The sequence below is a fragment of the Spea bombifrons genome, chromosome 7, assembly GCF_027358695.1.
Source record: "Spea bombifrons isolate aSpeBom1 chromosome 7, aSpeBom1.2.pri, whole genome shotgun sequence".
Classification (NCBI taxonomy): Eukaryota; Metazoa; Chordata; class Amphibia; order Anura; family Pelobatidae; genus Spea; species Spea bombifrons.
This window is the reverse complement of record NC_071093.1, coordinates 16,004,951-16,028,825: the sequence shown is the minus strand read 5'-3', so window position 1 is coordinate 16,028,825 and position 23,875 is coordinate 16,004,951. Positions and strand designations below refer to the sequence as shown.

Below are 23,875 nucleotides of genomic sequence, written 5' to 3'. Positions count from 1 at the left end.
GCACATGGCACAGGTAGTATCTCTGAGAATACTACCTTGGAGGTCCTTTTCTTAATCTTACTACCCAAGTCCCTAAAATTATCTTTTAGGACACTCCATCTTCCTCTTACTATGTCATTGGTGCCAATGTGCACCAAGACAGCTGGATCCTCACCAGCCCCTCCCAATAATCTATCCACTCTGTCCGCAACATGCCGAACCCGGGCACCCGGGAGACAGCAAACCATTCGGTTGCTGCGATCAGAGCTACAGATTACCCTGTCTGTTTTCCTGATTATTGAATCCCCTACCACCACAACCTGCCTGGGCTTTCCTTCCTTTCGGATCCCCTGCACATTGGATGAGCTGCTCTCCCGGCTGTTAGGGAGAACAGCTTTTTCCGCAAAGCCTACCTCTGAGTCTGCCTCCCCAACATGCTCACTTAAAAGGGCAAATTTGTTGGGAGGGAGAGACTCTGGGCTGGCTTGCCTCTTCCTCTTCCCTTCCCCACTGCAACCACGTCTTACTGTCACCCAGCTATGTGCCTGACTCCCTTCTGACTGATCTCCTCCCTCATTGCTAGGGGCCCCATCTAAACTTTGCTCAGTGAGCAACAGACTCCTCTCAAGGTTGTCAATCTCTCTCAGTGTTTCAATGTGCCTCTTAAGAGCACCAACCTCAGCTTCCAGAGAGACCAATTGATCACACTTACCACAGCGATATGGACCCAGGAACTGCTGTTCCAAGCATGCATACATATGGCATGATGTGCACTGAGTGAAATCTCCAAGCTTGCTCATTCTTTATAAAGGGACGCGAGTATAGAATTTAAACAGTTGCTTTATGTCACTTACCCTCCTTGCTCTTGCACTCTTGTGTTGCACTAACTGCTGTGGTGCACAAACTGGTCACTTACAGAAAGCAAGTCACTTAGAAAATGCAAGCCCCTTACAGTGAGCAACCACTTCCTTATATACAGAGCAACACAGTTAATTGATTATAAACCCCACCCTTAACTAATTACACTATAGAAAATGGGAGAAAAAAAAAAAACCAAACAGTTAATGCAAAACACACAGTTTTTTTTTTTTGTTTTTTTACCACAAACCCTTCAACCCTCTTGTTGCTGGTTGAGATACAAACCCACTGTTGGTATACTTATAATACCACTTCTCTGCCGCTGCTGTGGTGCACAAACTGGTCACTTACAGAAAGCAAGTCACTTAGAAAATGCAAGGTATTATATACTTATAATACCACTTCTCTGCCGCTGCTGTGGTGCACAAACTGGTCACTTACAGAAAGCAAGTCACTTAGAAAATGCAAGCCCCTTACAGTGAGCAACCACTTCCTTATATACAGAGCAACACAGTTAATTGATTATAAACCCCACCCTTAACTAATTACACTATAGAAAATGGGAGAAAAAAAAAAAACCAAACAGTTAATGCAAAACACACAGTTTTTTTTTTTTTGTTTTTTTACCACAAACCCTTCAACCCTCTTGTTGCTGGTTGAGATACAAACCCACTGTTGGTATACTTATAATACCACTTCTCTGCCGCTGCTGTGGTGCACAAACTGGTCACTTACAGAAAGCAAGTCACTTAGAAAATGCAAGGTATTATATACTTATAATACCACTTCTCTGCCGCTGCTGTGGTGCACAAACTGGTCACTTACAGAAAGCAAGTCACTTAGAAAATGCGACGGTATAGAAAATGGTTTGCCCCCCCTTTACCTCTAACTGCACCTTAAGATAACTTTTATTTAATTAAATTAACCCTCGGTCCTCAGCATTAAATTAACCCTGAAGAGAAGACCCCATTAACCATAACTGCCCCTAAATTAACCCTAAACACCCCATTAACTATAACCACCCCTAAATTAACCCTAAACACCCCGTTAACTATAACCACCTCTAAATTAACCCTAAACACCCCATCAACCACAATTAACCCAAAACACCCCACTAACTATAACTGCCCCTAAATTAACCCTAAACCCCTCATTAACTATAAATGCCCCTAACTTTCAGCAGCCCAAATATTTTTATACTCACCAGTTAGATGAGTTCTTGAGCCATGTCGACGGTATAGAAAATGGACGGGGCCAATCTGCACTTTGGTCCCACCCCTTTCTTTCTCCCTGTCCCTCCTTGCAGCCAATCGGCAGTGACTGCAGGGAGGGACTGGAAAAAAGGAAGTGGGTGGGCCAATCGGCAGTGACTGCAGGGAGGAACTGTAAGTTGGAGCTGCTGCTGTGAGTCACTTAAACGGACTATAAAACAGGGGGTATTTTTTCAGTGTTTGCTCTGAAAAAACCCTCACTTTATAAAAGATAAAAATCGATTCAACTAATTGATAATGAAATTCGTTTAGTTGTTACTGCCCTACTCTAGAACTACACTAATGTGGAATCTAAAGAATTCATATTTATGCAGAAAACACCCCTTGCCACAAAGAGTAATCCCTAAAAAGTGTTATAGTTATTGTAATTACATAAGCATTTTTAGGGAAAGGAAACATGAACAATAAAGATATATCTTTTTAATTACCCTGCAGTCTTCAGGTATACGCTTGGGACTTCATGCTGGCTAAAGCATATTTCAAAGTGTAGCATATAGGAACAAAGGTATTTGTTTGGGGGAAATGTTGAGATTGCATTCAGCTAAAAACAGATTCAGCAATTCCATATGTTTAGGAAACTTCTTATTGCAGCAGGTAATTTCTTCAAAGGCTTTTGTTTTGTAGACATCCGAACTAAGTGTTGTCTCTGTTCTCAACCAATGCTCTGCAAAGTGTTTAGCAGTGAAGGGGTTGAAACATATAAAATCACAAGTGCTTTCAGTCGTGTTTTCTTTTCCATTGAATTTTTAAGCTTTCTACAAACTGCTACTTTTTACAATTCAAATTAAAACCAACCCAAGGTTAAGGCAACAGGGTTAAGTCTTCAAGAAACTTTTGTCCTTAAGTCCCAGGCTCAGGGCTATCACTTGGAAGTTCATTTTTCTTTTATATTTTATTTTGTTTTTCTTGAAGGCGACACTCACCCTATCGCACATTGGAACCTGTGCGTCCCCCTGTGGTACCAAATGACTATGTACCAAGCCCCACACGTAACATGGCTCAGTCACAGCAACAGAGCCCTGTTAGAACAGCTTCAGTCAACCAGAGGAACCGCACATACAGGTATTCTTTTTTAGCATACATGCCAAACAGTGGTTGGCACCTAATGACAAAACATGAGATTTTAGAATTCTACCATTGGGCATTGTGGAGCCATACATTTCAGTGAGTGTGTGCAGTGAAAAGGAGCTGCATTTATATCAGGAGTTGGACCAAAGCAACATTCTTTTACTGGATGTGTAGCTAAAAAACAAAACAAAAAAAACCACTTATGATCATCATTACGTCATCTCTATGAAATGCTCAAAATGTTGTCCGTCACTGTGCAATCATATTTTAAGACGCCTTTACAGTAATGTCCTGCCTTTTTAGAAGAGCACTGCTCTACTAGAGTTTACTAAGTTATAAATATATTTTTGTTGATATCTTCATTGCTTAACCCTCTTTTTTTATGCTATTTCCCCTGCTTTGTATGCATTTTTCATTTTCATTTTCATTTGATAATGGACATCAGTAGCTTATACATTTTGCTAACAAACTCCTTCACTACTACAGAGCATCAGGGAGTATAATGCAACTGCCTGTTTTTAATTAATTGTATTGTGGATGGCATATCATTGTGTTTTTTTATTTATTTTGCTAAGATTTCTTCAGAGTCTTTACATTTTGGTAAGAACTACATGCCAAAGCGTGAATTGTTTTCAAACTGGTCTTTGTCTAACATTGCTGAGCATGTTATTTTGGTCCTGAAAATGTTTCTTGTATGTTTGTATGCAGTTGGGTTACTTGTGTACATGTTTATTTTTTTGTTAGTAATTGAAAAGTGGTCCACAATGTGACAAACCATGCTATTAAATGAAACAAGCGTCATCACTAAAAAGGAAAACATAACTTCCCTTTTACCTGTCTGTTCATGAAGGCAATACCCTCCTTAATTCTGCATGACTTTCTTTAGGGCACAAATAGTTCTCCATAGGAATTCCAGTTACATGCGTGTATCCTCACATTATAGAAGCTCTTCATCTGTTTAACTACATTGTCCTGTCGTCTCAGTACAAAAAGAACTATCTCTCCCTGCCCCCACTTTTACTGAACAAACATCCTGACGCATTTAAAAGTATCCATGCATATATGTAGACAGTGACAAAAAATGCAAAATATCTATTTATTTTTAAAGTAAGTATTTGGATATTTGATTGGTAAGTAATGCATTCACCTCTCTTAGTCTCACATGGGATTCTCAGTAAAAAAAAAACAAGGTCTATACCTTCAAATATTATATTATCTATCATGTAATTACCCATGCCAAAAAGTGCTTATTTTAAATTGCTGCAAAGACATGTTAGACTGCGGGAAAACGTCTTTGTCAACAGTAAATCTACACGAAGGGAGTAATATGAGGGTGTCTTTAGAAATAAATGAGTTATGGTGTCTCTACTTACATAATGAATTTCCTTAAAATAAACGCAGGGATTGTGATCTTATTTTTGAACTGTAACAAAATTCTATGCATGCCAGATTTGGGTCATTTAGAGTCGAGTAACTTTCCAGCGAGAACTTTGAGAACTTTCATCAACGTTTTTCTTTGTCCTGTATACATTTCAGAAATACTACAAGAATATCTTGGTTTGGTCTTACAAAAGACAAACATTTTAATGTATATTATTAAAAACTGCTAATGTTCTGATTGCTGCTTGTTATTATACTGTATAAGAAAAGTATTACATCAACATAATTGGCAATATTTTATCGAAGTAAACATATACTATATGACCAAAAGTAGTATGTGGACATCCCTCCCAATTATTGAGTTTAGGTGTTTTGGCCATGCCCTTTGCTAACGGGTATATAAAGTCAAGCATATAGGCAACTATCTCCATAAACAAACATTTGCAGTAGAACGGGTCGTACAGAGGACCTTAGTGAAATTAAGTCATGGTTATAGGCCGCCACCTTTGCCCCAAGTTTCTGCCCTGCTAGATCTGCCCCGTTATTGTGTAGAGGAAGCATCTAGGAATAACAATAGCTAAGCCAGAAAACAGTGCTGGTGTGTAGCTTGTAAAAAAACACCTGTCCTATTTAGTGTCACTCACTATAGAGTTTCAAAATGCCTCTGGAAGTAATATCAGCACAAGCACTGTACCTCAGGAGCTTCATGAAACGGGTTTCCATGGCCAAGCAGGTGTACACAAGCCAAAGATCACTATGCACAATGGCAAACGACAGCCAGAGTGTAAAGCACATCACAATTGCACTCTGTAGTGATGAACCACACTTTACTATCTGGAAATCGGGTGAGTGCTACCTGGTGCTTACTGCTTAAACATGTGTATATCCTTCTACAATCGATGAGCATAAAAGTAGTAATTATTTATTTATCCAAGTTGCTTGTGTATGACTAGACCAGCAGCCGGCGTCTCCTCCATGCACATAGCTTTTTCAAGTCTTCATATGAAACCTAGACCACAAAAAATGTACTTAATCCATAAACAAGACAGGAATTCTGGGGGAAGGAGACAGAGGCAGAAAGATACAAAGACGTTGTACGTTTCAAGCAACTGAACAGCTCCTAATCATAGTCCTATAATTAAGAGCTATTTAGCTTGAAACACGTAAGGTGTTTGTTCCTGCAGCCCCCTTCCCAGTTCCGGTGAAGGGTAATGTTAATGCTACAGCACACAGACATCTTAGACAAGTGTATTCTTTCAACTTTGTGGCACAGTTTGAGGAAGGTTCCAACATAACTTTGCCCCATTGCACATGGGTCCATAAAGACATGGTTGGATGAGTTTGTTGCAGAAGAACTTGACTGGCCCTCACAGAGCCCACACCTCAACCCCAATACCTTTGGGATGAACTGGAATGGAGTTTGCTAGCCAAGCCTACTCGTCCAACATCGGTGCCTGACCTCACAAACGCTCTACTGGATGAATGGGCAAAAATCCCCACAGAAACAGTTTTGAAGGCTGAATATAATATCATATATTATAACAAATATTTATTAACTAATATAATATATATATATATATATATTAATGAATATATTTGTTAATAAATTAGTTAATACATTATATTATATTAGTCTTTTGTCACCAGTAGTGCCTTAGTAGTGCAGCTTTGCTTAATACTAGGTTAGTATTTATTTTTAAGCTGTGTTTCTGCACCTTGTGGAGTTGTGGGCCCACATTTTTTATATATAAAAATACATAAATAGCAATCAAAAACATTCATTCGAAAAAATCCAAAAATATACATGGGTCCAATATATATACATCCATTTATTAAGGATATTGCCCTAATATCCTTTGAATTATATTGAACCATTTTATATAGAATTTATACATTCACAACACAACCAGTCAGCAAGCGAGAGAGAACCCACAAAGCAAAAGAAGAAATAAAGCAGGGAAATCTCTGGACACTGGTCCCATTGGGGTATAGCCTTAGAATCCTTATGAGTCTCTTGACACCTTGATAGAGGAGAACCTTTGACCACATGTGTGTAAAACAGGAGTATGTTCTATTATATAAAACCACATTTTACAACTAAATTACTCGACAAAAGGATATTTTTTATAATACTTGTAAAGGAGTCAGAGTGTATATCCACCATTTCCCTATTATAACAGGAACATTGTTACCATTCATAGGTTACTTGGGTACCGGGCTAGACACTCCCCTGGAGTCAGGTAGTGGCCTCCTCTTGCATCTTGGTTTGCATCTTTCTAACTTTTTTGTGCAATTTTGTGATGATATCTTAATGATGCTTACCTGCACATAGTGTAGGCACCTGCTTGAAGTCTAAATTTACACAAAAATTATTTTTTGTTCTATATGCTCGTTTTTTTTTTTTTTGGCTTAATTTAATAACTTCCGGGCCCAGACAGTCCATCTGGCACACAGGGCAAATGACTGGTGGATGGTGCCAAATTGTACCTTTACTGCGCCTTGTGTGGTCGATTCTCTGCTTTAGTGTGGTGTGTGGTCATCTATGGGAATATATGTGGCTGTTTGCTGCAAAAGTGACTGTCCTCTGCAAATCATATGTAGCCATTCTCTCTAAAGCATGCCAGTCACATTTATACCATGTTGGAGCTTTGAGAATGGTCTGTTAAGATTTAAACATAGCCTTTACAGGATAGTGAAAAATCACTTTATCCATGTTATTTGAGTGCTTTTGCCAACAATGAATGTTTGCCACAGAAAGATTTCCTTTTATAGGGCTGTTTGAATGCAGAAAGTTTGAAGAGCTTATTATAGGTCAGTATGCATCTAGCGTATACATTTTTACATGACTGCTTTTTCACTTCTGGTATTAACTTTGCATTTTTGATTCTTGTAGTAGCAGTGGGAGTAGTGGAGGCAGTCATCCCAGTAGTCGAAGCAGCAGTCGCGAGAACAGTGGAAGTGGCAGCGTGGGGGTCCCAATTGCTGTACCTACTCCATCTCCTCCAAGTGTTTTTCCAGGTAAGACCAAGTCCAGTGGATAAATATCAGCTTCACAAACAAATACTCCACAGTTTCAACCTTTGCATTTTGTCAATGGAACTTATGGACCAATGGAATTTATATTTATACTAGCGTTTTATAACATTTCTTATTCAGATTTTGTTTTCCTGTTTTTTTAATTTATGCTTGGCCCATTCAGTTCCTATCAACAAATTCAGAATGCAAAGTGTGTAAGTTTCTCTCTGGTTTCACATGTACAAAAACACCAGAAAGAGAATTCGTGTGTGGCAAAGCTAAAAAAAAAAAACATATTTGGGATAGTTATGTACATATATCAAATAGGAGCAACCTGGCTAATTTTATTGATCTTTGATTACAACATTTCCTCTCCTGAATAAATATGATGTTGCACCTCCAACTATTTGATGTTACACAGTATCCTGTACTGTAGATCTTCAGACATACTTTGTTTTCTGTTCAAGAATGCTAAACACCTTTTCCTGTGCATGATTTTCATCCTCCACAATGAATGATGGTAGTACTATTCTCTTTACTAAATGCCTAACACTGAGCTGCCTTTCTAATCCTGGCTAACATGATTACCGTATTAACTTCACATCTTCCTCTTTCCACATAGCCCCTGCTGGCTCAGCTGGCACTCCTCCCATCCCTGTTACCTCCACACCTGCCCCTGTCCCTCATACTCCTGCTACTGCCCCCTCCTCCTCAACCACCCCAGACGCTGCTGCAGGAGCTCAACCCCCTGCTGATGGTTTCACCTCTCCAACTCCCCCTGCTGTTTCCTCTACTCCTCCTACAGGTGAGTGTGGGGACTGCTCTCATGATGAAACCCAAATGTTACTGCACCCACATTTATATGCATGATACCAGGGCACAGAAAACTGTATTCTGCATGTGTGATACAGACAGCTTTTTGTGTTGATCACTCTTTAGTATCCCTATTTCTTAAGGTGTATCTGTAGTTCAGTGGTTCTGGAATGGATTCTGTCTTCACACTTTAAAAAGTACATTTCTCATCTAAAAGTTGTGGAAGTGGTTTTACTTTTTACTGCATTACAGTATTAATAGATTCACATTTTAGAATAAATTTGTTAAAACTTCCAAAGAACGAAATGTTTTCACAGGAGTTTTCCTCCCCTTCTTGTTTCTGTAAGTCCGGACTATTGTGATGCACTATTTGAATCCTGTTTACCCATTTACCAGCTCTGCTGGATATGAGTGGATTATATAAATCTAAATAATATCTGAACTTTTCCAAGTATGGTGTTCAAGCAGAACTGATCTATTTAATTTTATAATATGATTTTTCTTAGTTTACAAGATCTTTTTCATCTTATTGTCTATATACAATATTAAACTGCCTTGCAATTCAAAGTCTCCATGTACTTACATAGCCATGAGTCTACCACTAATGGGACAAGGTAAAAAATAATCATGAAACCATGAAATAATATGAAACCATTTTATATCACAAAAAATAAAAAACGCTCCATTTTTAGTAGCATGTTGATGGTTTAGACATTTTTACATTACTGTATTACAGTAACCATAGCAGTCAGAATGGCACTTAACGTAAAGCCAATCTAGAGATACGTATGACATGAGTTAAAAATACAGACTGGTTAAAAAAAAAGGAAAACGCTGATAAAAAGCAAGAGAGGGATGAAAAAGGTGGACACGTTGTACATCAGAGTGCAAAACCTGTTCATTTTGAATATGAAGTTGGTGTGACAGATATAAACATGCAGTTCTCTTTATATGCTTTACAACTGAATGTGACTTTCTGTTTCACTTACGTTCACAATAAGCATCCATGTTCCTTTTTTATACTTTAGATCTTAGACCATTTGTTGTGTTATCATTTTCTTCCCTTTTAACAGCCACAATTTCTCAATTAGTTTACAGACATTCGTCCAATAATTGTGAATAATTGTGTAGTGTTTTAATCTTCAGGACATGGAGAATAGGGCAAAAAATCAGTTCTGGTTCCCCTGATAAAGTTGGCTCTGACCAGTGAAATGTATGTATGGTTTGGCATATCCTGTGAACAGTAGTTCTTTTCTTTTATGCTTCTGTCGGATATGAATGCCCCATAGGACACTGAGGGGGAAGATGAACCTTTTTTACATTTTACCATCCCTGGCAACAATATATTGAAGGCAGGACCTAATCTATAAATTATTCATCACGTTACCCAAAAAAACAAAAGGGGGGTGTATGTCTCTAGATGGGGCCTCTTATCAGCTTGTTGGATACACTAGAAGAGGTATAGGGCTTAGGAACATGGCCAGGTGTATCACAGGTGGGATAGAGAAGACATATGACTAGGAAGTCCTGAAGGCGGCTAGCGTAAAGAAGAATCAAAGATGGCTGCAAAGATGGAGACAAATACATGCTAGACATTTTCCCACAACTTCGATTTTGATATTGCGCAGCTTGATGGGCCTACATTTTGAAGCTTTGGTAACGGGCCTGTAGGGTTCTGGCTATCATCTTTTGAAAAAGAATGAGGAAAGTCCACTCTTTCTCCCTTAGAGTTCCGTTTTAAACATCTTATTTGGGAAGGTGACTGTCGTTACATTCAGAATTGTTGCCAAGGTTATAGGAGAGTTATTTACCAGTTCTCAAATCCCACTGGACCTGAGAATATGCCTCTTGCTGTATCTTCAGAGGACAGCACTTTAGAGAATAGGTTCTGTTTCTCTTGTAGTATTTGTTGTGAATTTGAAGGACAAGAAAATGACAAGATCAACAGTGGATTGCTCATGACAATTTTAGGAGCTAACAATGTCTGTGGGTCACGTCTTGGGCAAAAGAGAGCAGATGCTTGGGACTGGATATTTAGTGTGGATGCATAAAGAAACTTCTGTTCTTTCTCAAGACATTATACACTGGAGGCTTAATTTTCAACAGAGCCATGTTACTGAAAACACCCTTAGTAAACCTATTACACATATACAGTGTGTAAAAATATAGCAGTGCATACAAAATACATTGTTTGCTTGAAAGAGAAGGGCTTGCACCTGCTCTTCTACCAGTATGTTTTAACACGTGTTAATGCTGTACAATTGTATATTGTATATCTGCTTTAATGTTAATTTTCATTCTCCTTCTGTGGCCTCTCCAGTAATCGTATTTATGGGGACAGGAACAACGGCAGAGGAGCAATTATAAAACTATATATATATGTAATATATATACTGTGTGCAAAATAATTAGGCAAGTGAGTATTTTGAACCAAATCATAATTTGTGTGCATATTTTCCAACCCCAAGCTTATTGAATGCTTATTGGATTTGAATGCTTATTGGATTTAAGCATTTCAGGTGATGTGTATTTGTGTATTAAGGGAGGCTGTGGCCTAAGGAGATGAACACACTATGTCAAGGTGTGCATAATTATTACGCAGCTTGCAGCTTTTCAAGTGGGCAGAAAAGGAGATTTAGCTGACTCTGAAATGTCAAAAATGTCTTGAAAGACATTGGGGTGTGATCACAGAACCATCAAACGTTTTGTTGCAAATAGTCAACAGGGTCGCAAGAAAAGTGTTGAGAATGAAAGACGCGAATTAACTGCCAGAGATTTAAGAAGAATCAAACATCAAGCTACCAGGAACCCATTATCCCCCAGTGCTGTCATATTCCAGAACTGCAACCTACCTAGAGTGTGCAGACGTACAAGGTGTTCAGTGCTCAGAGACATGGCCACGATACGGAAGGCTGAAACCTGACCACCACTGAACAAGACACATAAGTTAAAACGTCAAAGATAAGCTAGTTGGGCCTTTTTCGGGTTGAAGATGGACTCAAACTCAACTCCCAAACATACTGCCGGTTTTTAGAAGACACTTTCTTCATACAGTGGTACAGCAAAAAGCTTGCATCTTTCAAGAAGACCATGAGGATCAATGCTCCATCGCATGCATCCAAGTGCTCCAGTGCATGGCTAGCTAGTAATGGCTTTAAAGATGAAAAATAATGACATGGCCTCTTTCCTCACTTGACCTAAACCCTATTGAGAACTTGTGGGCTCTTCTTAAACAGATTTACTCTGAAGGAAAACAGTACAGTTCTTAAATATTCAGGTTTAAGCTCTCAACATTTCGGATTGCTGGAGAGCACTGTAGTTCAATAATAAAGTTAATCATCAAAAATACAACTTGCCTAATAATTGTACACACATACACACACATACCAAAATAAATCTCATCTCCCCTGTAAACAACATGCACCATATATCTATATAAAGCATTTTTACTAATGTTGAACAAAAAGGCAGCACACCCCATACTGTTGCCCTTGCTCAACTGTCTTCCACTAATTATTTTACTGCTACCTGCTAGTTCGCTCGGCTTCTAAAATATTACTGTTGCCTAACAAAGTATTTTTTACTCCTGTCATATATACATTTATTTTCAGGGACATAGTATCTCTCTCTCTCTCTCTCTCTCTCTCTCTCTCGAGTGAGAGAGGGAGGATTTTAACAACTCTGTTCACGGAACAAATTTTGTCAATTTTGTTCATTTATACAAATGTTCGAACAAGGCGGGAACTCCAACGAAACAAATGAAATAGAGGCAAAGGATTTTTTTTATTTGCCTTTTGATGTTTTTGTTGCTCCCTCACTCTTTCACTCCCTGCCAATGTCTCCCTACCTTCTCCGCTGACCACTTCACTGTCCCTGTCCCTTTTCTGCAACGCCACATCTTCTCTTGCCTCTTTATTAAAATAGATGCCAATGCAAACACCGGGCTTATCAGGACAATCAGTAAAATATTGTGTCATTCTGTGCTCTTTGGCATACCAGACCCAGCACCATTTCTGTCTCTTGGTTTTTGTGGAGGTTGGAAGGAAATTTAGAAAGAGAAAGTGTGCTGCTCCACTTCTTGTAAGATTTCCTGGAGATGCTGAGGGGCCAAAATTTGTCGCTTTCGGTGAGGTACCCTTTTTTAAAAAAAATAAAACAGACATTATTGGTTGTAGTCTGCATCATGTGGATTGCAACCTTCTTATTCTTATACCATGTTGGCGTGGAAAAGTGAGATTCATGATAATGCACATGGTATATGGTAAAAATGACACCTATTTTGATTACCATAATAAATGTAAAAAATACAAATGATGTGAAAGAAACCATTGGTATAATTCAATATTTTGTATACTGTGATATATAGCTGTAGCTGTCGACAATAAATACCTGTCCTGTTTTCAGGTCATCCTGCTCAATTCTACAGTATGAACAGGCCAGTGTCTCGGCATAACCCACCAACAATAGGGGGTTCGCTTCCCTATCGACGCCCCCCATCGATGACCTCACAGCCGAGTCTTCAGAACCAGATAAATGGAGGACCCTTTTACAGCCAAAATCCAGGTATGAAACCAGATATGCGTTGTGTACATAAATTAAGTTCAGTGTATCCATTTCACTTGCTTGCTCCAAAATATAAAATATCTTCAAATTGACTGTACACAAATGCTGCTGCTTTCTCAACTGTGGCAATCAACACTGATCTAGTCTAGTGGTTATTGTAATGGTTGTGTGAAGCTAGTATGGCAGCTGCTTGGGTTGTCTAGTATGTGCTCAGTACTACAATAGTGTAACATTGCATAATTATGAGCATTTTTCAATTACCCTTTTAGATTATTTTTTTTAAGTACACCTTGTAAGTTAACAAGTTAATAAGGCAGTTCTGCTAATCTTGTTTATTAATGATTTTAAATGCCTCTCTAGCTACTTAAAGTATGCATGTGACCAAAGAAAAAAACAACTTTGTTACATTTCATATTAATGATTTACTGCCTGAGGAATTAATGTCTGTGGAAGAGAATGTATTTACTGGTAGGTTTAAAAAAACAAATGCAGACAAATTCAAGTTGCCTTAGTTGAAAATGTACAAGGAAGGTTAAACGTTTTTGTGGATTAGTTATTTATTAATAAAAGGGAAACATAATGATTCGGTTGTAGGTACTCAATTGTATATACCTACAATATATATATGTAGTATAGTATAGTATAGTATAGTAATATATATATAGTAGTAAATGCTTCGGAAATATTGCCTCAAAGAGAATTCCATCAATGAGGATTGTCCTGAAAAAGTTACATCATACTATTAAATGTCATCATATGTTTAAACAGTGTAGCATTTTAAACAATGCTCATTGATGCTTAGGTAAGTGTTATATGTGTGTAATATATAATGCATCTCTAGTTCTCTTCTGCCTGATGTTGATTCTACAAGCTTGTGCACAATTTTATTGCATGCTTCTGGAGAATAGAGTGGGACTTCTGTTTGGTCAAAGCGTAGTTGATGATGTGCAAATCATCAACTCCAGAATCGGCAAAGCTTTCGCACCCCTGGATATTTCCTGCACCACAATTAACTGTAGGTTTTGCATACTGTGGTGCTTTCATCTTATTAGGGCCTCTTTTCATATGAACACTGCGACTACAACCAAACATTTCCCATTTTTATAAGTGACTAAATAGGATGGCTTTCCACTCTTCCACTTTGAAAGTTTGGCTGTTAGATTAAAAAAAAAACCTTTCTGATTTGTATCAAGTGTTAATTGTTAAGACTAAAACAACTCACATGTGCAAGGATGTTGATAGTTTTACAACGGTTGTTATAACAGTTAAAATTATAAGAAAATGGTATGTGAAGGGACTTGACTACTCAATAAATATCAATTTCACGGATAAAAATAAGTGGGCTCTGTGTTAAATAATGCATTCCTGAATACTAAGTATTAATTCAATACAATATTTTACTACTTTTTAATTATTAACCCCTTCGTGACAAAGGTTGATTTTACTTTTTTTCCCCTCCGTGACAATGGCCGTTTTAACATTTCTGCGCTGCTCGTGTTTAGCTGTAATTTTCTTCTTTCCCGTTTACTGAACCCACACACATTAGATATTGTTTTTTTCAGGACAAGAAGGGCTTTACTTAGATGACATTGTTTTGATTGTATCATATTATTTACTATTAAAAAAAGTATAAAATATGGTGAAACATTAAGAAAAAAATGACTGTTTCTAACTTTTAGTTGAAAAATCTTTTACTCATCTATAAAAGGTAATGAAAAAACCTGCTAAATAGATTCTACTATTTGTCCTGAGTTTAGAAATACCCAATGTTTTTATGTTTTTTTGCTTTTTTCTGCACGTTATGGGGCAATAAGTACAGGTAGCGTTTTGCTATTTCAAAGCCATTTTTTCCAAATCTGGTAATTCTTCCCCCCATGTGCCATTTCGGGTATCTTTGAAGCCGGCCAATGCAATTTACCCCATCAAGTCATATATTTTTGAAAACTAGACAGCCCAGGGTATTCCAAATGCTAGTATTTTAACCCTTTCCAAGCACTATTTCTACCATCAGCCTTTGTCAAACTTTATGGTAGTAATTTGTTTGCATTTGTTTTTTCACACACATTTTACTTCAGGTATGAATAAACAGGTTCTGGTATATGTCACTATCATAAAACACCCCAATATGTGTTTACCAACATCTCCTGAGTACAGTGATACCTCACATGAATGATTTTGCCTGGCTGTTTGGGGGCAAAATGGCCACATTTGGGGCATGCGCATTTTCAATGTTGAACTTTGACGTTTGGCGATCAACTGCCCATGCCCTATTTGGTACATCTTTGAGCCGGGCCATTTCAGTATGCCCAATAAAGTCATATATTTTTGAAAACTAGACACCCCAGGGTATTTCAAATGCTAGTATTTTAACTCTTTCCATGCACCATATCTACCACCAGTATTTGTCAAACTTTGTGGTAGTCATTTTTTTGCATTTGTTTTGTCACACACATTTTACTTCAGGTATGAATAAACAGGTTCTGGTATATGTCACTATCATAAAACACCCCAATATGTGTTTACCAACATCTCCTGAGTACAGTGATACCTCACATGAATGATTTTGCCTGGCTGTTTGGGGGCAAAAGGGCCACATTTGGGACATGCACATTTTTCAATGTTGAACTTTGGCATTTGGGGATCCACTGCCCATGCCCTATTTGGTACATCTTTGAGCCGGGCCATTTCAGTGTGCCCAACAAAACCATATATTTTTGAAAACTAGACACACCAGGGTATTTTAAATGCTGGTATTTTAACTCTTTGCATGCACACATTTTACCACCAGAATTTTTTCAAAGTTTGCAGTAGTATTTTTTGTGTGTATTTTTCCCCCACACACCTACTTTATGTATGAATTTACAGCTCCTGGTATATGCCGCTGTCACACGACACCCCAATATGTGTTCAGCAACATCTCCTGAGTGCAGTGATACCCCACATGCATGGGTTTGTCATTTTTTTGGGGAACTAAAAGGCCACATTTGGTACGTGTGCATTTTTTTAAATTGGAAATTAGATGTGTGGCCATCCTTCCCCCCGTGTTAATTGGGACCTTGTTGAACCCGGCCAATTCAATTTACCCCATCAAATCATACCTTTTCTAAAAGTAGACACCCCATGGGCATTTAATATGCCAGTATTTTAACTCTCTCCATGCGAGAATTGTTTTAAGCTAATGTGCTAATTTTAGGACTTGCTCACAAAAATATATTTTTTATATATATATTTTATTTTTTTTGCCTTTTTTAAAAAAAAAAAATTTTTTTTTTAACTTGAAGGTTCCCCTGATAGTGACATCAGTGGGAAATTATTTTTACATTTTACTGTTTTGTTTACAATTTTTTTCTAATTATTATTAATTTTATTTTATTTTTTAATTTATTTTTACTAATCACACTGTGATTAGAAAACTGGGCTCCATTGACTTGCATGGTTGAATGCAGTACCTGTATTCAACCTGCAAGTGGAGCCAGAGTTCTCTAGAGGGTCTGAGACCGTCTAGCGAACTTTTTCAACTCTATTGTTTTTTTTCCCGGGCCGCCGCCATCTTGCAGATGGCGAAGATCACCGGCAGCTGCGGCTGTGACCGCTCTCCGGAGCGGTCACAGTCCATCCAAAGGTAAGTTTTTGGTGTCGCTGGATGCCTCCTGATCGAGGCATTCCAGCGACACCATTTAAGTTTAGGAGGTGATCGTTGATCGCCTCCTAAACGCTTTTAAAACGGGCGTCCGCCGCCATACAATGTATGGCGGTTGTTGACGCCCCGGGGAGGGGCCAGACATGGCCCCTGGTGCCGATCGTGGCGTTGCTGAATGCCTCGAGGTCGAGGCATTACAGCAACGCCGTTTGGGTGCAGAAAGCGAACGTAGATCGCTTTCTGCACCCGTTTAAAGACGTGCCGGTTCTGGCACGTCATTTGTCATAATCGACTTTTTTTTCGTGCCGTGCCAGAACCGGCAATTGTCATTAAGGGGTTAAATAAAGCTGATTATGGACTTTGAATTTTGGGCCTTTTTGTATGTTCCTGAAGTTCTTCCTTCTCTTCACTCAGCCGTTTGGTTGCTGATTTTGACCTATCATTTTAATCTATTGTTCCATAGGTTCATTGTGTTTACCGTTTCCATATCTTGTGTTTTGCTTGTTTATCTCCTATGTAGTTTTATAATCTTTAGTAATTTTGTTTTAGCACAGCAGTGTTTGAGCCTCTATATGATTACTGTGCCCTCTAATGTTTAGTAGTTGTAAATATTTTTCCTGTGTGTGGGTATTGAATGCTTGTGCAAATGTAATCCTGAAATAGTTTAAAATAATTTTGGTACAGCCTCTTTCTCATGGCTAGTAAAATGTATTTAGTTGATTTTTTTATTCTAGACTTTGAAGTTTGAACTATTTTTTTTTAATGGAACAACAAACTGAATAAACTGAATTTAGGCATGTAAGCTTGGTCAAGACAGCTTGCTGAAGTTCAAACCGAGCATCAGAATGGGGAAGAAAAGGGGATTTAAGTTAAGGGGGGGGGAGTCGTGTGGACAAAAATGCCTTGTTGATGTTACAGGAGAATGGGCAGACTGTCTCGAGATGACTAAAGGCAACAGTAACTGAAATAACCACTCGTTACAACCAAGGTATGCAGAATACCATCTCTGAATGCACAACATGTCAAACCTTGAAGCAGATGGGCTACAGCAGCAGAAGACCATACCTGGTGCCACTCCTGTGAGCTAAGAACAGGAAACTGAGTCTTCAATTCACACAGGCTCACCAAGATTGGACAATGGAAGACTGGAGGAACATTGCTTGGTCTGATGGGTCTCAATTCCAGCTGCGACATTCAGATGGCAGTTTCAGACTTTGGCGTAAACAACATAAAAGCATGGATCCATCCTGCATTGTATGAACGGTTTAGGCTGGTGGTGGTGCAATAGTGTTGAACATTTTCTTGGCGCACTTTGGGCCCCTTAGTACCATTGAGCATCGTTTTAAATGTGGCGGCCTACCCGAGTATTGTTACGTTACATTACATTTATTTATAAAGCGCCGGCCTATTCCGCAGCACTGTTACATTCATTAGGACAATTTATAAACACATACAATAACACATACATACAATAACAAACTGGTGCAAAGGAGAAGAGGGCCCTACTCTTGCGAGCTTACAATCTAGTCGGTGGTTGAGGGGAGTGAGACAATAGGAGAGGACTGCTTGGATGGGGATGAGTTGATCTGGTTGCGATGTGTTGAAGCTGTCTGTTCAGATGGCTTTGATTAGGATGATGGTTGGGGCCACTGTAAAGGAATGTTGTAGGCTTCCCTGAACAAGTGGGTTTTCAGAGAGGTTTTGAAAGTCACGTACGGGACAGAAAGTCTGACAGAACGGGGAAGGGAATTCCACAGGAGGGGAGCGGTGCGGGTGAAATCCTGAATACGGGAGTGGGAAGAGGTAACAATAGAAGGAAGCCGCAGGTCATGAGAGGTGCGAAGAGTGCCGGTAGGGGTGTGTTTGGATAGGAGGAAAGAGATGTAAGGGGGTCCCGAGTTGTTGAGGGCTCTTATAGGTCAGAGTTAGAAGTTTAAATTTGATTCTAAAGGCTATGGGGAGCCAGTGAAGTGATTGGCATAGTGGAGCGGCGGCAGAGAAAAATTAATCTAGCTGCAGTGTTGAGGATGGATTGAAGCGGTGAAAGGCGGGAGAGGGGGAGACCGGATATCCCCCCCAATAATCCAGGGGGGATATCACAAGGGAGTGGATTAGTAACTTGGTGGTGTCTTGTGTGAGGAAAGGGCGGATTTGGGAGATGTTTTTCAGGTGGAGGTGGCAGGATTTGGTGAGGGACTGGATTTGAGGGATGAAGGAGAGAGCAGAGTGACACCAAGGCAGCGAACCTGGTCTGTTGGCTGGATAGTGGAGTTATCAACAGTAACAGAGATGTCAGGAAAAGTAGACATAGCGGATGGCATGATTACCAAGAGTTCGGTCTTAGAGATGTTGAGCTTTAGATAACGGGACGCCGTCCATGATGCAATCCCTGATAGACAGTCAGTGAAGCAAGTTAGAACAGAGGGGGAAAGGTCAGGAGCAGAAATATATACAGTAGGGTGTCATCTGCATATAGGTGGTAATGGAAACCAAAGGAAGAAATAAGTTTTCAGAGGGAAGAAGTTTAGAAAGAGAGGTGATTAATGAAACGAAATATATTTGTTTAGAGAGACGGAGGGCCGAAGTATAGGAGCGGAGCAAGAATTTTTAGTGAATGAAGTCTTCAGGTGAACGAGACTTCCTCCACAGGCGCTCAGCGGTACATGAACACCTTTGAAGGAGGCGTGTCTGTTTGGAATGCCATGGCTGAGGTGGAAGGTGTGGGGGATTGCATACTGTTACAGGGGCAACCATATCTAGGGCTGAGGCTAGTGTATGGTTATACTGAGCTGTAGCTGTGTCGGGACATGAGGAGGAGGATATACTTGAGGGAAGTGGCCGTAGTGTATCTGAAAGCTGTGGAGTGTTGAGGTTGCTGATGTTACGGTAGGTTTATGGTGGTTTCTTGGGTAGGGAGGGTGTGTGTGTGTGTGTGTGTGATATGTCGAGATTAAATGTAAGCAAGCTGATCAGACAGACAGATGGGAGTGGTGGAGAACTTAGATAAACAAAGGCGGGAGAACACTAGATCTATTTGATGACCGCCACGGTGCGTTGGGGAGTTAGTCCGTTGTGAGAGTCCGAGGGAGGAGGAGAGTGAAAGTAGTTTGGAAGCATCTGGTGAGGATGGGTCATCAGTAGGTATATTGAAGTCCCCTAGAATTAGTGTAGGGATGGTGGAGGAAAGAAAGTGGGAAAGCCAAGCAGCAAAGTGATCAAAGAAATGTGAGGTAGGGTCAGGAGGCCGGTAGATCACTGCAACGCGAAGAGGAATCGGGGAGAAAAGGCGGACAGAGTGTATTTCGAAAGATGGGAAAGACAGAGAGGGAATTGGTGGTAGACATTGAAAGGTTGTTATTGTTGCTGACCATGTCCATCCCTTTATGACTGCAGTGTACCCATCTTCTGATGGCTACTTCCAGCAGGATAATGCACAAAGCTCACATCATCTCAAACTGGTTTCTTGAACATGACAATGGGTTTACTGTACTGGAATGGCCTCCACAGTCACCAGATCCAATCCAATAGAGCACCTTTGGGATGTGGTGGAACGGGAGATTTGCGCCATGGATGTGCAGCTGACAAATCTGCAGCAACTGTGTGATGCCATCATGTCCGTATGGACCAAAATCTCTGAGGAATGTTTCCAGCACCTTGTAGAAAGTATGCCACGAAGAATGAAGGCAGTTCTGAAGGCAAAAGGGGGTCCAACTCGGCAAGGTGTACCTAATAAAGTGGCCAGGGAGTGTATATATATATTGGTTTGTGTAAGTGTTTGAGTGGTGTGTATGATGTTAGAGTGACTTTGCGCATACATGTACAGTGTTAGAGTGGGTGGGTGTGTGTTTGGTTAAGTGTATGGTGTCAGAGTGCACCTGGCCATCATCATATCCCTCACGTAATTCATTCACAGCTTCGACCACAATCATTATCCCCTTACCACCAGAATTTCCAACCCCTACCATCATCACCCTCCATGTTCATGTCCCCTAATGTTTCATCTCCATACCCACCCAGCATTATTTTCCTACCATCTTAATACCCTTCCCTTAGCATACTCCCCTTCATATTCATACAAACATATTTGTCCGTCCGACATGGAGAGTAAGACCACACGGCAGACTCAGAGGACGGGGAGATGAGCAGAGAAATATGTTAGTAACGTTTTGTGCGCTGGTTGTAAAATAAGAGAGCGTTGTATATGATAGTAATTATGTGCTGACTAATCCTTCAACGCTTGTTTGGTGGGAAAAAAATACTGAACTGTTGTTGGCAAAATATTTGTCCATAAAAGATTTGCAACGATAATCATCTTTATTAATGCATGGTAAAGATGAAATGCTGTGCCCCCATCATACCCAATTCCAGGATGTCATGTTGCAATATTTTCTTTCCCCACAGTATCCCATGCTCCTCCACCTCCTCCCTCCATCCTGCAAGTAACTCCACAGTTGCCTTTAATGGGATTTGTGGCAAGAGTTCAAGAAAACAGTAAGTTCAACATATGTCTATGAATTAGTTGAAAATCAAAAAGTAGTAAGTGTTTGTACCTTCACTTACATAATAAGCTGTTGCAGGCTTTACTTTTGCCACAGGTTAATGTCATCCAGTTTTTAGTTTGTTACTGGATTTAAAAATGAATTAAGCTTTATTCAAGTATTCTGTTTTTTTTTAAATATATAATTATGGTGGTTTTCCATTGAAGACCTGCGTAAAGAAAATTGTGAGCTGTGGTTAAACAAAAAAGAAGTTACCTGCCTGACTGCTTTGTGTAAACCGTACAGTGAAGAGTAATCTTAATGCTTCAGCATGCCAACACATTTTGGACAGTTTTGTGCTTCCGACTTTGTGGGAACAGTTTGGGGAAGTGCCCTAGTGCACAAAGCAAGGTCTATAAAGACATGGTTGGATGAGTTTGGTGCGGAAGAACTTGGCTGGCCCACACAGAGCCCTGACCTCAACCCTATTGAACACCTTTGGGATGAACTGGAACGGAGATTGCGAGCCAGGTCTCTACTGGATGAATGGGCAACAATTCCCACAGAAACACTCCAAAATTCAGTTAAACCTTCCCTGAAGAGCGTTATAGCTGCAAAGGGGGGCCAAGTACATATTATGTATTTAGAATGTAATCTCATAAAAGTCTCTGGTGTAATGGTCAGGTGTCGCAATATGTTTGTCCATATAGTGTACGTGTATATATCTAAAGTTATAAATGACCTCTGTATATATACCAAGATCTTAATTTTCTGTCTGGCAGTTGCCCTTTTACCACATAGGTTGCTGTGTTGGTGAGTTTTATATTTTCTAGTATAATATGATTGTTGTTTTCCTTTAGTTACAGAGACACCACCTCCACCTCCTCCTGCAGAAGAGCCGGTATTTGACGAATCTCCTCCTCCCCCACCACCTCCAGAGGATTATGAGGAGGAGGAAGCTGCTGTTGTTGAGTACAGTGATCCATATGCTGAGGAAGATCCTCCTTGGGCCCCACGGACCTATTTAGAGAAGGGTATGATTAACAAAAAGAACAAAATGCAAGAGAAAAGTATATTTAGAAATAGAAGAAATAAAAAAGGACAAGAGGTCAAAGCCTAAAATGACTGTGTCAGACTTAAATTTCCTTATATTGCAATAATGAGAGGATGGTTGATAAGTGGAAAAGCCTCCTATGAGAAGTGGTGGAAGTTAATACAGTTAGGGAATTTCAACATGTATGGCATAGATATAAGGCTATCCTGAAAAATAAGGCATTGGTATAATAAGGTTTAATGTTTTTTGTGTGCTGTCAAGTTCTACATTGTGTTTTAAGGAGGATGATGTATACATATTTTAAAGTGTTACTGTACTGTAAGCATGCAGATACATTGAAAAATTGCGAGCACATTGAGCATGGAATTGCTTGTGTAGATACTTATATAAGGTGTATATTCAGTTTCAGTTATTTAAAATTAAAGTAGATGGATTACTTCAGGATGACAGAAATGAAAAACACTCATTATGAAAATGTTAGTACTACATTGTTTGAGTTGTAACTGTCCAAACCGTGAACTTTTTAAAAGAAATTCATTATAATGGGTGAATGGAAGATTTCTCAAAACTCATAATACTAACACTGGTCTGCTTTTGTCTCCTCAGTTGTGGCAATTTACGACTACTCAAAAGATAAAGATGATGAGCTTTCCTTTCAAGAAGGAGCCATCATATACGTCATTAAGAAGAATGATGATGGGTGGTATGAGGGAGTTATGAATGGGGTGACAGGGCTGTTCCCAGGCAACTATGTGGAGTCAATCATGCACTATTCTGAATGATGACTACATAAGGAGCAGTGAAAACTTCCTCAACAGGAACCATTGAGGCTTCCGAGAATTATGTGGGCCTTTGAGGGGGCCAAGTGAACAGACTGAAGAGGATCGATGTGGTTAAACCTCTTATTTTTTACCCCCTCTTTTTTCTTACCTTTAAATGAAATGATAATTTACGTTGTTTGACTAATGGTGATCTTCTGAAGTTCAGTGGACTCAAAATGTGAAAAGGCTGTTTATTATCTATAATCCCTTTATCCAGCCCTTCTTCGTACTGCCCTGGGATCATGGCTATTTGACCAAGCAATTAAAATTATTAAATCTCTACCAGCTTCTTCATCTGTCCAAATATGCAACAAAATCTCCATGCAGTTTTTCTTATCCTTTCTTAGCTGCTCTGTGTTTTAATCCCATTATGATGACATGACTGTAAAGAGAGGTAATTTGTTTAGGAAGTCCAGATAATGCAGCTGAACAGATAAGCACACTATTCTGCAAATAAGCTAACATGCCTATTGCTCTTTAAATGTGCATAGAGATGAATTTCGACAGACTTTTTCATAACGTTTGATGGATTTAGATAAACACAGCTTTAGTGGTTGAAGCCTGTTACAGTAGGCTTATAAACTTTGTTTGGATATATGCGACCTTAGTAAATAAACATCTTGGTAGGTTGAACCCTACTGCAGAGAGGAATTAAAATGCCATTTTTTAAAGAACTGTATAATGAAGACAGGTGGTCTCAGACATCCTGAGTCTGAAGAAGCAAAAATATAGAATGCCCTGCTGGTGGCAGTCATAGCTGTATGCGACTGATGGTAATTTAGGATTTAAGAATTTTCTGATTTGTTAATCATGTTCTACCATACTCATGAAAAGACAGGGATGCTGACAAGAAGTAGGTTCGTGGCTTCAAATCTAAAATAGATTTTAGCCTTTTCTGTATATGATTAAGATGTCATAAAACAAGGGGATTACAA

At 39.3% G+C, this 23,875-nt stretch overlaps 1 protein-coding gene across 8 annotated transcripts in view; it reads left to right on the top strand.

The window, feature by feature from the left end:
• Positions 1-23,220, top strand: part of ABI2 (abl interactor 2) — a 51,324-nt gene extending 28,104 nt beyond the window's left edge. For 2 of the 8 annotated variants that reach the window (XM_053471821.1, XM_053471822.1), the window contains 7 exons: positions 3,021-3,170; positions 7,450-7,574; positions 8,194-8,376; positions 12,789-12,947; positions 20,989-21,078; positions 21,926-22,099; positions 22,726-23,220. In XM_053471821.1, coding sequence (XP_053327796.1) covers positions 3,021-3,170; positions 7,450-7,574; positions 8,194-8,376; positions 12,789-12,947; positions 20,989-21,078; positions 21,926-22,099; positions 22,726-22,901 — 1,057 coding nt within the window. In that variant the 3' untranslated portion in view covers positions 22,902-23,220. The remainder of the gene's footprint in view (positions 1-3,020; positions 3,171-7,449; positions 7,575-8,193; positions 8,377-12,788; positions 12,948-20,988; positions 21,079-21,925; positions 22,100-22,725) is intronic. The other 6 variants (XM_053471824.1, XM_053471823.1, XM_053471825.1 and 3 more) reach the window with 3 other exon arrangements.
• Positions 23,221-23,875: the final 655 nt, after the last annotated feature.